Raw genomic sequence first — 18,619 nt, forward strand, 5'->3', positions numbered from 1 at the left:
ATGTCAGGGTAGCTGAAGGTGATTTTTTTAACGTTGAATTTTAAGAGTTCAAAAGACACTAAACATGCTCATTCCGGACACATTCTAGGAGAATGCCTAGGTTAGTGGGTGGTTGTTTTGTGCATGAGTTGTCGTTTTATCCCGACCTTCTTTGGCGGGGGTCGGGCTGCTAGCAATGCTGGCAAAATAAATTGTAGAAGCCGGAACTGCACCACCCACTCCAAGTACCCCTTACTTGCAGAAACCTTTGACCTTCCCCCTCCCCTCCCACCAAATAAGGACTCGACGCGGAGCAGTCGCCAGCTCCAGAGCCAGGCGCTGACTCCTATTGTCCCCGTTTGGATGTCAAGCAACTTCGCCTGAAGGACCCCAGATCCGATTTCGCTAAAACCTCAAGACACGGGTTTCCAAGCCGTCGGGAGGCCAGTTGGGACCAGGTGATGAGCAGCTGTCTCTCGGCGCACGTCCCTTAGGCCCGGTGAGGAGGCTAGTTGAGAGGCGCTTCCAGACAGGCGTTCGCATCGGGCAGCCCCAACGGCCCGAAGCCCCCCCCGCAGCTCTCCGCTGTTCCCGCCCCCTGCGCTCTAGAGGGCTGAGTGGTTGAGTCCATCCCGCGCCGGCTGTGGTCTCTTTAGGAGCGGCTCGTTGCAGCGGGACCGGGTGAAGTGGCTGGCGTCCGCGGAGCGCACGACACTGCCCGGAACGCGACACCATTCTCGTCCCTCCAGCTGCTCCCCCGGGACCTTCCAGCGGCTACGCGCGCGCACGGTGAGCGCCATCCCGCACTGAGGCGCTGCAAAGGGAAGAGGGCCGCCGTGCACGAAGTGTCCTCTACCTCGGGAGCGCCTGGTCCCAATTGCTCTCCAATCCCGCACCCCTGGCTGTTCCCAGGTTCTTCTCCACCCCTGGCTCGGACCTCCCTCCCGACCTTCCTCTGAGAGTCACCGGTCTCATCCTGACCCCCCACCCTCCCCGCCCCCCGGGTGGAGACCGTTGCCTTGGCCGTTGGCTGCCCGGCCTGGGTGCCCCGCCCCCGTCGCGAGCCCGGGTCCCCCCGGGGTGGGCGGGCTCGGGCCCGCGGCCGCGCGGGGGAGGGGAGAGGGGCGGGGCGGCGCTGCCGGGCGCCCCGCTGGCGGGTCGCGCGCGCTCCCGTGCTCTCTTCCTGCCGGCGGCGCGCGCCGCCCCTTCCCCCACCGCTCGCGCAGGCTCCCGCCGCCCGCTGCGCGTTTTGTCCCGCGTCTCGCCCCGTCCGTCCGTCCCTTGACTCCTTCGCTCTTGTTCTTCCTCCCGCTTTTCTTCTCTTTCTCCCTCCCTCTCCTCTCCTCTTCGATCTAAAGATGCCTTCGGCCACCAGCCACAGCGGAAGCGGCAGCAAATCGTCGGGACCACCACCGCCGGCGTCGGGTTCCTCCGGGAACGAGGCGGGGGCCGGGGCCGCTGGGCCAGCTTCTCAACACCCCGCCACCGGGACCGGCGCCGTCCAGACCGAGGCCATGAAGCAGATTCTGGGGGTGATCGACAAGAAACTTCGAAACCTGGAGAAGAAAAAGGTGCCAGGAATGGCGGGAGAGGGAGGGCTTCGCTTCTCCCATCGCAAGCGCTTCGCTAGGTCCCAAAACGCCCCCCTCCCCCAGTTCCCCCACCAGCCTGTCGGCGACCGACGGAACCTAGTACCCGGAAAACGGGCGCCTCGGGGTGGTGCCTGTCACCTGATCCGGACACGCTGCCCCCAGGCCTCGTTTAACTGGCGTCCCGGGCGGGTCTGGCCTTGACCTACGGAGTGGGATCCCGAGGTTGGGGGCCCGTCGCCTCCTGTCGGGTCAGACGTGGAAGAAATGGGGGCGATCCTGGGTGTCCGACACTCGGGGCATAGCCGACCGGCCTCGTGGAGTTGGACTCAAGTCTGAGTCCTCTAGCCGCGGCGCCTGTGCGCTCCGCTACCGTGCCTGCGGCTCCTCGTACCCGGGTGGGAATCCCATTTTGCGTGGTCTCCGCTCTTCTGCCCTTCCCTCCCCCCTTCGGGTGGGCTCCTACGTTTCCTTCTTTGTTTCAATTGTCTGGGTGCCCCCCGGGCTGCTTAGGCCCAGCCCAGTAACGAGATGGTGGTCTTCATCAGCGACCTCTCCCCCACCTCCACTCCGTGGCACTGTAAAAGTGTCTGGAGGTCTCCAGGGGTTGCCTTTGGTCGGGTGATGGGTCCTGGGTAGACTGGAGACGGTCGCTAGGTCTCGGCACATGGAGACTGAGTCTAACATGGCGGCGGCTGCGAGGAGAGGGAAGCGCTGTACAGGAGCTGCATTGTGAGCACAAAGCGAAGGCAGAGGGGGAGGGCAGAGACCAGGCAAGCCACCCGGCCGGCCTCCCGTTCCCCTCCTCAAAGTCGAGCCACACCCTCATTTTTTCATTTAATATTTAGCTTACTCGGTGGTCACACATTGAGAGAGCTGCCTTTTTTATGTTTTCAGAGCAGGACAGTGTACCAAGTCTGTTTAGAGGGGCATGCATGGAGAGAAAAGGCAGAGTGATCCAGCCTTGGGTACTGTAGCAGTGGAAAGGGAAAAACAAATGGGTCCAACATTCAGGCAGTCATTACTATTGTGACTATTCCACTTTGTCCTTTACCTTAAAAAGTGAAACACAGTTTTCCTTTGACAACTTCTGCTTGCTTGTCTCTAGCACACCGTATTTTAAAAATATCTTAATTTGTGAAGAGAACATTCTAAATGGCTAGCCACCTACCTCATAGTATTACTGAAGTGTTGATAGTAATTTTTTTTTTTGGCTAAAATTTGGGTTATGGGAAATACATTGGAAAGAACTGGTTTTCTGTAGGCCTTAGTCATAATTGCTTATTTATTGACCGCTTTTACATTTTTGGTTGTTTTCAAACCTAACATTTACTTGGACACTTTTCTGTCTCCGTATTAAAAGTTGGAAGTTTTGCTTTAATTTCCTGGACTTTATGAATTTGAGAAATGCAGTCACTTGAGACTTAGCTTTTTTAAGAGGTCCTTTATTTTGATATACAGGTGTGCTTTATTAGTAAGTGGGATGATAGGTGTATTGTAACAAAGCAGTGGAAATATCCAAATATGGCCTAGGATAAGAATATCATAAGACCTCTATCTCCTGATTTGTCAAGTGATTTTAGTTTTTTGGTCACTCTGACAATTTGAGTGTCTTTTAAAGAATATCTTAATGAAGTAAACAATACTGTGAGCCTGGCTGATGTTTGAATGGATTGCTCTTTTGAATTTCTAGGAAATCTGTTCTTGTGGAATAGGAATCAACATACTAGTTTTAAGTATGGACATATTAGGTAGGGACAGAAAATTCTCCAAAGGCAATTATATAAAGTCAGGTGTTGATGAATAGCCAATGTATTTGTGAGGTGACAGATTCTAGTGTTAAAGTGTATTTGGAAAAAAAACAAAACCCAAACCTTAGTTTATAAGCTCCCAGTAAGCTCTGAATAATGGCTCATCACTTGTGTATAGGTGTGTGTTAACATCCCTTCCTAAATTATAGAGTGTAATGCAATCATTATTATTGGCTTGGTTAGTAAATACTGAAAGATTGCATTGTAATGATGCACAGTTAACTGCACAAAATTTACAAATATACTTAGGTGTCATGTTTTCTGTCAGTGTTTTGCTATTAAATGACAAGGTCAAGCTATGGTTAGTTGAAGTTTTTGATAAGCCACAGACTGTTCTGTACTTGTTAAACAGTTGAATTGCCAATACTGAGGAGGCATCATTACTGTTAAAACATTTTATTTTTGAGAAACTCAGACGCATTTGTATTCTCCACAACTTAGGTTAAATTGGTTTATAATTTTATTCAATAGATTTTCTTTATGAGAGGATTTAATAACATTTTTCAATAGGAGTTAGCCTTTGCAATGTACCTAAGATAGGATTTGCTTTACAAATCAGTTTTGAATTAGGCTTTATAAATCCTAATGGAATAAAAGTAAATTTTTATTATTTTGGGGGGGGGCGGGGGCTTGAACTAAGGGTCTGGGCACTGTCCTTGAGCTTTTTTCCTGATGGTTAGCCCTCTGGGTCACTTGAGTCACTGCTAGCTCCACTTCCGGTTTCTTGGTAGTTAACTGGAGATGTGAGTCAGTTGGAGATAAGATTGCTTGGAATTGCTTGGGCCAGGTTTCAGTTTTGATCTTCAGATCTCAGCTCCTAAGTACTAGGATTTCAGGAGTGAGCCACAGGTGCCTGAAAAGTAATTTTTGAAAACTGCATTTCTTTTTCCTTCAGTCAGCCCAGCAACTTACATTTGAACTGTTAACATTTGAACTTTCTGCATCAAAATAATAATTCTCTCTGGATTTAAAAATTAACTATTTTGACAAAAGTTATAAGTAATACAGTTTTTGTAACATTTGAAACAATAGTGTTTCATTTAAAAAACAATGTTACTTATTTTCAAGTAGTTTGAACCACTAGTTCAAACAGTTCACTGAAAATACATGTTTAACTTGAGTGAAAAAAGATTGTTAAATAATGCAGCTAAGTGGCTTGGTGGTTTTTGAAATTTGGGTTAGTAAATGTTTAGCAAATGGAGGAAATAGAGCAAGTCTAAGGAAAATCAAATGTAAAATCTCCTTTAGAAAACTTTTTAAACAAGTACCTAGGAATTAAGTGATATACTACCTAGTTTTCTTATCAGTTCTCTACACAATTGGGCCTTAGGCTATATATAAGATGTTACAAAACCAATTCTTAATTTTAGGCAGGAGCTCATTTGATATTGCAAGATGGAGTTAGTTTAGATTTAGACTAAAAGAGGCTTTAATAGATGACATTTTAAATGGCTATACTCTTTGCAAACACAAATAGTCTAGTGACTTTGGTAGATGAAACATTAGTGTTCTCTTGCCTTTTTTGTTAAAGAATTTGAAATAGCTTAATGGGTTTATAATCAATGGATAACCCAAAGTGATAGCCTAAAACTACTATTTTTGTACAATTTCACGAAGACTTTAATCTTTTTTATATCTTTGCAGTTAATATTTAAAACAACATGGCTTGTGAGTGAGGACATTTTTTTCTGGAGCACTGCAGTGTGCTCAGAATTTTTTGATGCAACTGTTGTATGCAATTTATTTTGAGGCTATGAAATAAACCCAGTCATAACCATTTTATAGGTAAAAATTTTCTTGGCCGACATCTGTGGTTTTTCTTCACATTTAGGGATTGTAATGTGTTAGCTTCTCCATTGCTCTGTTCCTCTGCAATGCAGAGGGTAAGGATCTTTGTTTTGCATTCACCTTGCCACAGGGAAAAAAGGAGGTTGTAAGTTTGTGTGTAAAACATGGAGTGAAAATTCAGTGAAACTGAATTTTCTCATGTAATATGTGTCATTTTTTTCTGGGAAGAGAGTAGAATCTAAGCATTGCCGAGAGTGAGAATTATATTACAACCTAGCCTAAGTATTTTATGTTAGGGTAATTCCTGTGTAGCAGATATTTGAATGAGTTTTGTGTGATTTACAGGTTAAGTGTACAATTTGTCATAATTTTAAATGAATGTCTTCAGTTAGTGTGCTAGATGAAGGTTATTTCATCTTTCAAAGTTAATAAGTATTTTTATTTAACAAAGATTAAACTTATAGCAAATTTCTCATGACTTCAGTTTTATCATACTGTTATAGAATTTTTTTTTTTTCCTTCTCCTTTGGCTTGAACTCTGGGTCTGGGTACTGTTCCTGAACTCTTGCTCAAGACTAGTTCTGCCACTTTGAAACAGCCCCACTTTTTTGTTTTGTAGTATTTAATTGGAGATTAGAGTTTCAAGGTCTTAGCTGCACCCTGCTGTCTTTGAACCATGATCCTTATATCTCAGCCTCCTAAGTAGCTAGGATTATAGTCGTGAGCCACCAGAGTCCAGCAAGATTTTTCTTTAACACACCTAAAGCCACCTCAGAATTATTCAAATTCATCCTATAGAAGAGCAAATAGAAAGGCTTATATAAAATAGTCAGAATTTGCAGGATCTATAGCAATGTTTTGTGGGGGTGATTAGAATTTGTAATGTTTTGTTATTTCTATGCAGTTTCCCATGCTTAATTATCCTGTAGAGCTAAGTAAGAACTTTGCTTCAAATACTTATTACTATTTTTATGCCCTTTGAGGGGCTTCATCTCAGGGCTTGGGTGCTTTCTTGCTCAAGGCTAGTGTTCTACCACTTGAGCCACAGCCCCACTTCCGGCTTCTTTTGGAAGTTATTGGAGACTTTACTGCCTGAACTGGCTTGGATCTGCCATCCTCAGACCTCAGCCTCCTGAATAGCTAAGATTACAGGTATGAACCACTGATCCCCAGCCTCAAGTACTTATTTTTAATTACAGTTTTTCTATTTTAAAAGTGAATGCATGTGAAGAAAGGTTTTTGTTTCTTTATTGTTATACTCTTTAATGTCATGTTGCTGAACTTTGTGTTTTCGTGGTTGTCTATGTGATGAGGTCCTGCAAATAGAAGTGAGGGAAAGTCCTAGTGTGTGAGGTGTTATTGGGGCCTACTCTTGGTAGTAAAATGAATTTATATAAAGTTTAAACTAGCCCAAGCTTTTATGTTGTAAACAAGACAAAGTTCAAGGAAAGCATTATCAGTACAGGAAAATAGCAGGTGTCACAACTTTTCTGTCTTCAGGTGTTGCTATTCCAAACTCTTGAATGTCCTATTAGTAACTGGTTCTTTTTCTTCAGGGAAATAGATGGTAGTCAGTCAGTGGAGAAGAGTGAGAGAAGAGGAGATATTCTGCTGGATTTGGAACTGTACATTGCTTGGCTTCAGTTTATCTTGTTTTTCTTCCACTAGCTGTACCAGTGCTTTTATTGGGTGGAATATATATGTATATTTTTATATATATATATGCATACATACATACACATGGAAGACAGGTTTTCTTGGATAGAGTTCAGAATTCATACTTCCTGAGGAAAGAAGGTGTGCTTCTTGACCAGGGTTGGCTAAAGTAATCTATTTTTTTAGTCTGGTTTAGACTGCCTTAGGCTTCTTTTTCTAAGTGATAAACTTGTTAGGAGCAGACTATTAGTAAATCATTCCACTGTGTTAATTTTGTAAGTGCTGAGTAAGAATATCTGTCTATCCCTATCTATCTATCTATCTATCTATCTATCTATCTATCTATCTATCTATCTATCTATCTAATGAGAGCTTTAATTCAAGGCCTTGCCCTTTTGCTCAAGGCTGGATTTGTTTGCTCAGGCTAGCTAAAATGCCATCCTCAGATCACAGACTTCTGAGTAGCTAGGAAATAGGTGTGAGCCACTGATAACTGCTTCAGTAGAGCATTTAAAAAACTAGGTAGTATAAGCAAAATTTGTCAATAGTCTTAGGAAAGAGGACAAGGATCAATTCTCATTAGAACAATTTTAAGTTATTAGATGTTTTGTTTTATTCCCCTCATTACTGTTACTCAGAAACAACTGAAACAAAGCTGAACACTGGTGACTCTTTAGTTGTAGCTAGTCGGGAGGCTGAGATAAGAGGATCCATTGGTTGATGAAGGCAGCCTGGGCAGGAAAGTCCTAGATAGTATTTCCAATTAACTACCAAAAGACCAAAAGTGGAGCTGTGGCTCAAGTGGTAGAGCACAAACCTTGAGCAAAAAAGCTAAGAGAAAGCACCCAGATCCTGAATTCAAGCCCCAGTACCGACACATAAACAGACAAAAAAATAAATAACATCTTTTAAGAAGATAACTATTTTTTTTTTTTAATTCTGGCACTACTGGGGATTGCACTTGGGGTTTTGCACTTGTTTAGATAAGAGCTACACTACTTGAGTTCTGTTCACAGCCCATCCCTCTTCTTTTTGTATTGCATTTTTTGCCCAGGACTCATCCTGCAGACCTCCTACCTATGACTTTTCATAGCTGCGATTACATGCTTTTATATAGCTGGGATTCCAGGCATGAACTACCACATCCATTTTATTGTTTGAGTTTTGGAGATATCACCCTTTTGCCCAGGCTTCCCTGAACCTTAATGTTTCCTATTTCTGCTTCTGAAGTAGCTGGTGTTATGGATGTGTGCCACCACATTTATCTCTTATTTATTCGAGACTCAGTCTCCACTATTTTTCGTTCTGCCCAGGCTAGCCTCATACTTGAGATTCATCCTGCCTCTACCTCATGAATACTAGTATTGCATATGTGTGCCTTTGTTCTGCTAGTTCATATCTCTTGATATGGAACTTTCAAGGAAAGTATATAAACCATTCAGTTACATGAACTCATTTTCAAGCGTAGCTTGGTTAAAGCGCCTAACTTATAAGTTAACCTTGTTGATAATTTTTAAAATCCCCTCTTGTGCTGAGGGTCCATGACTGATCTACATCTCTAACCCCCTAGTCCTTAGCTTTAGATTTTTTTTTTCTCCTGATGATTGTGAGACTTAAACTCAGGGCCTGGGTGCTGTCCCTCCCCTCTTTGTGCTCAAGGCTCATGTGTTCTACCACTTTGAGCCCTGGTACAACTTCCCAGTTTGTGGTGGTTGATTGGAGATTAGAGTCTCACTGAAGCTGAGATCTGAGGATTGTGGTTCAAAGCCAGCCATGGCAGAAGTTTGTGAATCTTACCTCCAATAAAATATTCAGAAAAAGCTGGAAGTGGCTCTGTGCATTAAGTGGTAGAGTACCAGCCTGGAGCAAAAGACTTCAGACAATGCCCAGGCCCTGATTTTAAGCCCTGGGGCCTGCAAAAAAAAAAAAAAAAATTGCACTTTTCCTGCCTGGGCTGGTTTTGAACTGGAATCTTCAGCTTTCAGACTTCTCAGTAGCTGGGATTATAGGCATGAGCCACCAGTGACTGGCTAGCTTCACTTTTTTTTTTTTTTGTCAGTCCTGGGGCTTGAACTCAGGGCCTGAGCACTGTCCCTGGCTTCTTTTTGCTCAAGGCTAGCACTCTACCACTTGAGGCACAGCGCCACTTCTGGCTTTTTCTATATATGTGGTGCTGAGGAATCGAAGATTCACATTCAAAGTAAGTGATATTGGGACTCTTTGACAGTACTTTTTCTTTTTCCTACTATGGTCACGTTCTGTTCATTCAGTTTACCTGCATGGACAGAGAGTAAGGGCTTTATTTATTTATGCCAGTCCGGGGGGCCTGGGCACTGTCCCTGAGCTGCTTTTGCTCAAGGCTAGCACTCTACCACTTGAGCCATAGTGCCACGCCACTTCCAACTTTTTTTATTTATGTGGTACTGAGGAGTGGAACCCAGGGCTTCATGCATGGTAGGCAAGCACTCTACCACTAAGCCACATTCTCAGCCCCAAAGGTTTTTTTTAAAACAGGATTTTTATTTTTTTGTTTTTAATTTTACACTTTGTTTGCTTACCTTGCTTAAATATCCTATAATGAGATGCCTTGATTTAGTTTTTTTTAAAAAACAACTCATACTTCTTAGTGTTTAAAATTCTAGCATTCCTCTATTTTAACCTATTTTTTAGGGACTATATTAATGAGCTTATTTCTCCATGAAAATATTTCATTGTTGGACAACTCTTAAGTTTATATTAGAGTGAGTTCTACCCTATTCCCACCCTTACTCTTAGCCCAACTCCTACTATTGAATATTTTGCTTCCTGGAGCATCATAGATCAATGCTACAGAAACAGGCATCCATCAGTTTGAAGATAGAGGATATGGATTTTCTATGGACTATAATATGTGTTCTCAGAGTTGCTGAGACTTATGCTTGCATCCATGAATTTTCCTGACTGCTAATTCTCATTTAAAAATTAGTATAAGGTGAATAAGAAGTGGAGTAATCTATTTTTTGGGCAGTCAGAACTGATATTTCTGTAGATGAAGAAATTCTGGTATAGGCATTGATAACTAATTTTTTCTAAAGATTCTCATTTCTCTTGCTATTTTTAAATACATAATTAAAATGTTTTCAATTATTTATGGAGGGCTGGGGATATAGCCTAGTGGCAAGAGCACTTGCCTCGTATACATGAAGCCCTGGGTTCGATTCCCCAGCACCATATATACAGAAAATGGCCAGAAGTGGCATTGTGACTCAAGTGGCAGAGTGCTAGCCTTGAGCAAAAAGAAGCCAGGGACAGTGCTCAGGCCCTGAGTCCAAGGCCTAGGACTGGCAAAAAACAACAAAAAACAAAACAAAACAATTATTTATGGAATTTTTGGGGTGGCGGGTCATAGTGCTTGAACTCAGCCTAGGCACTGTCCCTGAACTCTTCAGCTCAAGGCTAGCGCTCTACCACTTGAACCACAGCACCACTTCCAGTTTTCTGGTGTTTAATTGGAGATAAGAGTCTCACAGATTTTCCTGCCCAGACTGGCTTTGAACTGAGAACCTCAGATGTCAGCCTCCTGAATAGGTAGGATTATGGGCGTGAGCCACCAGTGCCCAGCTAATTATGGAATTTTTTTTTTTAATATAACAGTAACGAAGAAAAACGGAGGAGGGACATCTACCTTGACTGTACTGATTAAAAAAAACAAAACCCATTTCAGGCTGAGTACAGTGTCTCCATAACGGAGCTAAGAGGACCATCTCTGAAAAATAAAGCTTAAAGGCCAGGGGCATGGGCTCAAGTGGTAGACTGCTTGTATTGTGAGGCCCTGAGTTCAGACCCCAGTACTATAAATCAACAAAAAAGTAACTTGAACTCTGGGAAGAATGGACTGTTTAGATGTATTGTTATTCAGCAAAATAATCTGATTAGAAGAAACATGGCAGTAACACTGGCAGAAATGAAGTGTAGCAACAGCTGTAATACAGTGTAGCCTTCTATAAGGACAGGAGAGGTGTTGAGTGAGGTACAAGTGATTTTTCTGGACTTTATGACTTTTTTGACCTTTTGCAAGTTACTACCTTTTAGTTTATATAGTTAAGTGAACTAAGCTTGATAGTAGTGTCTCACTGGCAGAGTTGGCTGTCTTGATAGATTAGTTTAAATGTCTTAAAAACAAACTGGAGATAGAGTGGGGCTGGATAGCACACTTGGGTAATTTCGTATTACCTCTAGTTTCTGAAGTCTTAACATTTATATCATGCCTTTGTTTTATAGTGCCTCTTCAAAGACTTGGTAGTCTGGGAAATGGATGATCTGATTGTTCTCTGTTGTACATGTGATGCTTGCTAAAAATGAATATTCAGTATGTTTAATAGTTAAAAAAATCTGAAGCTGAATTTCATGATGGATATTTCAAAATGGAAAGAACAGATTAATATCTGGTAGGCTTTCTGATGAAGATATTTTATGCTAGGAAAATAATTCCATTTTCCAGAAAACAAATGTGCACTACTCATAAGTTCTATATAAATAATTATTAACCAATTTGTCTTTATCACTACTGTGAGCTAGGCAGCCATGTTCTAGCTTATGTAAGAACAAAGCTATTTGTATCGATCATTCTATCATTGTCCCTTTGTTTTTGTTGGTTTTGTTGGATGGAGCTGTTACTGTAACAAGCACATCTTTCTATATTGACTTTACCCATGTTGTAAGTTGTAAACCTAAATGGACAGATTTTCTAGTTGGACTTACTGTCTTTAAGTCATTTGAATAGAAAGTGAAAATAGAGATGAAATCACTTACGATGGTCTTTGCTGCCACTCTCTAATGGATTAGCAAATGATGATATTTCGACCAGTATAATACCCATCCCATCCCTTGTCACCTAAGGATACTTAGGAGCTGAGATTTTAAGCTTTTATTTGAAAAGTAGAACACTATATTTTAGAAATACTATTTGCCTAAGAGCCTTTCTGATTCTAGCACAAAGTTTTCATATTTATCACTGACTTTAATTATAAAGGCCTCTTCTGGGGTTTCAGCTGGGACTCAAACTTGCTATCTGGCTGGTGCTCTACCATGTGAGCCATACCTTCATCTCTCAGCCCCAGATTTAGCAAAAGTACTAGTTGGGTGCTGATGGTTCACACCTGTAATCCTAGCTACCCAGGAGGCTGAGATTTGAGGATCTATGGTTCAAAGCCAGCCAGGAAAGTCCCGGAGACTCCTTATCTCCAATTAACTGCCAGGAAACTAGAAGTGGAACTGTGCCTCAAAGTGGCACAGCTCTTGACTTGAAGTCAAGACCCACGGATGAAAAAAACAAAACAAAATAGACCCCAAAGTACAACTTGTTAATAATGAAAGGTAGAAACTCTTCAGTGTTAGTCACTTTTCTGTCCTTGTGACAAGGGGGGTGGGGGATACATTTGGCATATGTTTTAGTTGGGTCATTTGGCACTGTTTCTTGGGCATGGTGAAGCAGAACATGATGGTGGAGAGCCATGTGGGTGGAGTAAAGCTGCTTACCTCATGGTGGCTGCCAAAAAGACAGGAAGGGGTTGGAGACAAGATGCTGGTGCCAGTGGCCCAGCCCTATAATCTGTTTAGGAGGTTGACATCTGAGGCTTACTGTTTGACACCAGCCTGGGCAGGAAAGGCTGTGAGACTCATAATTCGAATTGACTTTTTTCTCCAATTAACCAGCAAAAAGCTAGAAATGCAGCTGTGTGGTTCAAGTGGCAGAGCACTAAGAGCAAAAAGCTCAGGGACAGTGCCTATGCCCTGAGTTCAGCCCCAGGACTGACATGCGTATACACACACACACACACACACACACACACGTATAGAAGCACACGCATACATGATCACCTCCCTATGATCTATCACATTGTGAGTCCATCAGATTAATCCATTGATGTTTATTTCCTGGTTCTCCTGGACTTGATATTTTAGGGAAATTGGAGGTATTTGACCTACATGAATATTTCTCAACCTTAGGTGTATATAAAATCACTTAGAGGGCTTGATAAAACGAGTTAGTAGATCCTAACGTCAGGGTTTTTGATTGAATAGGTCGGTAGTAGTGCCTTGAGAAATTTTATGTTTCCCAGCTGCTACTGCTTTAGCTACTGCTACATGTTTAGAATGACAGATTTAGACCAACAGAGTCTTTGCTATATAGAGCTCTAACTATATGTAATGAATAGAGAGTCCTTCCAGCTTATATGTATATGGTGATACTACATCTTAGCAGTTATATTAAAAAGTTGTGATCCATGCCAGTGGCTCATGCCTATAATAATCCTAGCTACTCAGTTGGCTGAGATCTGAGGGATGGAGGTTCAAATCCAGCCTAAGCATAAATTCCGTGAGACTCTTATCTCCAGTTAGCTGCCAGAAAACCAGAAGTGGCTCAAAGTAGTAGAGGGTTAGCCTTGAGGAAAAAGAGCTCAGGGTTTGTGTCCCAGGATCTGTGCCTGAGTTCAAGTCCCATGACTGACAAAAGAAAAATTGTGATAGTGCAGAAATTACTAATAGTTATGGAACCTGTTTAAAGCTCTGATGAAACATTACTGTGCTTAGAAAAATGTTTCATAGATTTTTGTAACCTCCATTTATTTGATGTACTGCTTTTTCTTTATTTGGTTAGTCATGGAGCTTGAACGCAAAGCCTGACACTGTCTCTTGAGTTTATTCTGCTCAGAGCTAGTGCTTTCCCACTTTGAGCCACAGTGCCACTGATATACTACATTTCTTCTATTGGGTAGTTCAACTCACTAGGTACAAGGAATCATGAGGAATCATGACCAATTAACCGTGTGGACTTTGAAAATCTCTATTATTAAAGGTGTCTTTTGTCTGTTGCAGTCCTGGGGCTTGAACTCAGGGCTGAAGTGCTGTCCCTGAGCTTTTTTTTTTGCTCAAGGCTAGTGCTTTACCACTTGAGCTACAGCAACAGGCCACTTCTGGTTTTCTGGTAGTTAATTGGAGATTAGAGACTCAGACTTTCCTGCCCATGCTGGCTTTGAAGTGTGTGATTATCAGATCTCAGCCATCTGAGAAGCTAAGATGACAGATTTGAGCCACCAGTGCTTGGCAAGATTTGAGTTGAAGTGTAGAGTAAAAGGGAATGTTTTGCGACTTGTTTTAATGACTGTTGATTTCTATACTTCTAGCGTAACTTCCTAGTTACATTAAAAGTGGATTTTTTAGTTTAAGGTAGAATGGTGTTAGCAAGTTGACATTGTGGTGTAAAGAAAAAAATTTACCATTTGACTTAATAAAGACTCACTGTCGTCTTTAACCTCATTTCTGATGCTCTGAATTTTTTTTATTAGAGCTTTGTTTTTCACTCTTTTTTTTTTTTTTTTTTTTTTTTTTTTTGCCAGTCCTGGGCCTTGGACTCAGGGTCTGAGCACTGTCCCTGGCTTCTTTTTTGCTCAAGGCTAGTATTTATTTTTTTAATCAAAGTATACATAGCTGTGCAAAATATTTAGTGCTTCTAAAGATGCTTCTTGTGCTTTCACTTTGAATGAAATTAATTAAATAATTTCCCCAACATGTCAATATTTACTTCTCATTATACAAGAACATCTACATCTTGAAGAAATGCAATGGGATGGCATATCCTTGAGTTCTTCATCTCTGCCACTTGAGCCACAGCGCCACTTCTGGACATTTTCTGTATATGTGGTGCTGGGGAATGGAACCTAGGACTTCATGTATACAAGGCAAGCACTCTTGCCACTAAGCCATATTCCCAGCCCTGTATTTCACTTTTGTTTCTTTTTGTGGCCAAGGAATTTGATAGTTTCTTCAAATGCTGATTCATTCAAATATATATTTGAACACTTGAACAACTCGAATGAGCTGTTTTTATAACGGAATGTATTGGTATTGTAATGTATAAACTGGATTTCAGACTTAGTATGAAAAAATAACATGTCTTTTATATCAGTCATTTGTTGAAATAAAAAATAAGATACAGTAAGACATGAGATTACAACTCATAGGTTGAAAACAAGTCTTATATCAAAAAGACGTCATGCTGAGAGTTCTTCACTCTTGTTTCTTAAGTTTATTATTGCTATACAACTATTAGAGTCTTTTTTAAATTTACTTTAGTGTTCTTATAGAGGTGATGTACAGAGGGATTACAATTACATGAGTCAGGTCATGAGTACATTTCCTTTTGTACAGTGTCCTGTGTTCCCTCCCTCTCTCCCAGTCCTTCTCCTGTTTCCACGGACGAGTGATAGTCACTTTCATCAATGGTCAGTGAGCACCACTGCTATACTTTTTCATTCCCCCTGAGTTCTATACCCTCCCCCACACTCTCCCCAAGATGTATATTCATAATTTTTATTTTAGATTTTTTTGTTTACTTTCTATCCCCTAATCTTCCTTACCACTGTCACTGAATTCTTTATTGTGTTACCTAAGTTCAAGGTCTCTTGTTCCCTTTTTCTCACAGCTGTCATTCTACCACTTGAGTTACACATTCAGTTTTAAAGAGCTCTGGGGATTTATCTACTGGGCTGGTTTCAGGTGAAGTTTCTCAGATCTCAACCCTGAGCAGTAATATTGTTAGCCTAGGAAACTGTTGGTTTTCATCTTAGGAAAAAAATGTAGATTTTCCCTCACCTTTGTAGTAACAAAGCCAAGTTGCCTATTTGTGAAAATGTAGCTTGGAGGTATCTCTTATTCAAGATAAATTGTTAAGGTTCATTAAAGATGATTATACTTGTGGTTTATTTGGAAAAATACACCATCTATTCACATGAGCTCTTTGAAGGATGGATGGAGGCACAAAATTAATACTTCTTTTAAATGGTTATATGCTCACTTGAATATGATCTTCATCATTGTGGGTAGGCGCTATCTGTTGCTTATCCTTTTCTAAACTACCGCAAAGAATAGTGTGTTTCCTTGACTTAGAATTATTTGTAAAATTCAACAATGGCCAGACTATTTCAATTTATTTTGCTATTAAACTTGCTAAGTTTAATATTAATCTGGAGTAGGTCTAAAAATTATTTAAGGCAATATTTAAGACAGACATAGAAGACTGCTTTGAATTTTTTCATTTTAGCATTGGTAAACTGGTATATGTTTTCAATATGGAATGTAATAATTCTTTTTTTTTTAAATATAGGGTAAGCTTGATGATTACCAGGAACGAATGAACAAAGGGGAAAGGCTCAATCAAGATCAGCTGGTAAAGATAATAAATTTCTTTCTCCTCCCCCCCCCCCCCTTTTTTCTTTTTGTTGGTTGTAGGGCTTGAACTCAGGGCCTGGGCACTGTCCCTGAGCTCTTTTTGCTCAAGGCTTGCACTCTTCCACTTTGAGCCCCACAGCACCACTTCCGGTTCTAGTGGTTAATTGGAGATAAGAGTGTCACGGACTTTCCTGCCTGGGCTGGCTTCGAACCACGATCCTCAAATCTCAGCCACCTGAGTAGCTAGGATTACAGGTGTGAGCCACTGGCGCCCGGCTAAGATATTAAATTTTTATTGGAGATTTTGTTTATCATTTTCAATAAGAACATTTTGTAGTTCTCTTTGTGTTTGTAATAAGTTGGGTTTATTTTTTTCTATTTTAGGATGCTGTATCTAAATACCAGGAAGTTACAAATAATTTGGAGTTTGCAAAAGAATTACAGAGGAGTTTCATGGCATTAAGTCAAGATGTAAGTAAAAGATAGTTTTTTGTATGTATGTGTATATGTATGTGGTCCCGGGGCTTAAACAGCCTGGGCTAGCATTCTATTACTTGAGCTACAGCTCCATTTATGGCTTTTTATTGGTTACAGGTAAGGATGCCATGGACTTTTCTGCCTGGTCTGGCATTGAACCTTGATTTTTATCTCAGTCTCTTGAACAGCTAGGATTATAGGATGTGTGCCACTGGCACTTGGGTTGTGTATTTTTTTTTTTAATACTAAAATTAGGGTTGGTGGAAACTTTAGTTTGCTTAGGTTTTAGGCCTTTTGTTGCTGCTTATAAACATTCCACACAATGAGAAGATTGGATTGCCTTCCAGTTTTATATAGTTGGATATCATACCTGAAAGATGATTTTTAAAGTTTGCGATAGGACAAACATTTATGGTAATTATCCTGAAGATCTCTCCAGTATAAAAAGTTAGCTGCCCAAATATATGTATTTTCCATATCTTTTACATTTAATGACCATCCCGCAATTATCTCACTCTCACAAAACAAATGTGTTTATAACAGTTGGCACATTACGCATATTACTCTATTAGGAATCCTTGTTTGTTTGTTTAAAAAAAAATAGGTTTATACCTAATTTTTAGTTTCATACAGTTTGCAAAATACACTTGAAGTCTGATATGGCTCTGCCACTATCACAGTAGTAGACCTAACACCCATAACACGGGACGAGCAGAATAATGAGCGGAATAACATGCCCTCAAATATTTTACATGAACTTTTCTTTAATATCATTAAAAAGAGGGGCTGGGACTATGGCCTAGTGGCAAGAGTGCTTGCTTTGTATACATGAAGCCCTGGGTTCGATTCCCCAGCACCACATATACAGAAAATGGCCAGAAGTGGCGCTGTGGCTCAAGTGGCCGAGTGCTAGCCTTGAGCAAAAAGAAGCCAGGGATAGTGCTCAGGCCCTGAGTCCAAGACCCAGGACTGGCAAAAAAAAAAAAAATCATTAAAAAGAAAAACAGTTGAAATAGGCCACATACTATATTTGGACAAAATGGAAATTAAGCAAATCTTTAGAAACACTAAATGTATATAACCAGCAAATTATAAAAATTTACATAATTCACATCAAGATGATAACATCCTAAAATGTCATGTGCCCATTAGGATTTTTTTAATTTTTTTTTGGCGCCAGTCCTGGGGCTTGGACTCAGGGTCTGAGCACTGTCCCTGGCTTCTTTTTTGCTCAAGGCTAGTACTCTGCCACTTGAGCCACAGCACCACTTCTGCCTGTTTTCTTTATATGTGGTGCTGAGGAATCGAATCCAGAGCTTCATGTATATGAGGCAAGCATTCTTGCCACTAGGCCATATTCCCAGCCCTGCCATTAGGAATTTTAAGGAATATTAAAGACTTTCTTTTTTGGTGCCAGTTTTGCGGCTTAAACTCTGCCCTTTCATTCTCCCTTGGCTTTTTCACTCAAGGTTAGCACTCTACCACTTGAACTATACCTCTACTTTCTGGCTTTTTGGTGGTTAATTGAAGATAAGAGTCTCATGGACTTTACTTCTCAGGTTGGCTTTGAACCACAATCCTCACATTTCTGCCTCCTGAGTATCTAGGACTACATGCCTAAGCCATCAGCACTGGGCTTGATAAGACTACATTTTGACTGTTCTTTGTATCTCAGTACTTGTTTTTCAGAGAGGTACTTACTAGCATTTGAACTCATACCTGCTAAGCAGATTCTCTGCTGTTTGATCCACACCTCCTAATCCCCTTGTATCTTTGGTTTTTTTGGCCAGTTCTGGGGCTTGGATTCAGGGCCTGAGCACTGTTCATGCCTTTTTGCTCAAGGCTAGCACTCTACCACTTGAGCCACAGCTCGACTCCTGGCTTTTTGTATATATGTGGTGCTAAGGAATTGAACCCAGGGCTTCATTTATGTGAGGCAAGCACTCTACCACTAGGCCAGATTCCCAGTCTCCCTTGTATCTTGATACAATAGAACGATTGGCTTTTCGCAATATCTTTTGATATGACAAGCCTTTGGAAACAAGAAAAAAACTAAAGTTTTCTTTGATTATGGAAGTCAAATAATTTGTTGACCAGTTCTTCTCAGCT

At 41.3% G+C, this 18,619-nt stretch overlaps 1 protein-coding gene across 1 annotated transcript in view; it reads left to right on the top strand.

Annotated features, from left to right (window-relative positions):
- Positions 1-609: 609 nt before the first annotated feature.
- Positions 610-18,619, top strand: part of Caprin1 (cell cycle associated protein 1) — a 44,038-nt gene continuing 26,028 nt past the window's right edge. The window contains exons 1-4 of the mRNA XM_048359507.1: positions 610-768; positions 1,338-1,550; positions 15,969-16,031; positions 16,418-16,504. Coding sequence (XP_048215464.1) covers positions 1,338-1,550; positions 15,969-16,031; positions 16,418-16,504 — 363 coding nt within the window. The 5' untranslated portion in view covers positions 610-768. The remainder of the gene's footprint in view (positions 769-1,337; positions 1,551-15,968; positions 16,032-16,417; positions 16,505-18,619) is intronic.

The sequence above is a fragment of the Perognathus longimembris genome, chromosome 13 (assembly GCF_023159225.1).
Source record: "Perognathus longimembris pacificus isolate PPM17 chromosome 13, ASM2315922v1, whole genome shotgun sequence".
NCBI lineage: Eukaryota > Metazoa > Chordata > Mammalia > Rodentia > Heteromyidae > Perognathus > Perognathus longimembris.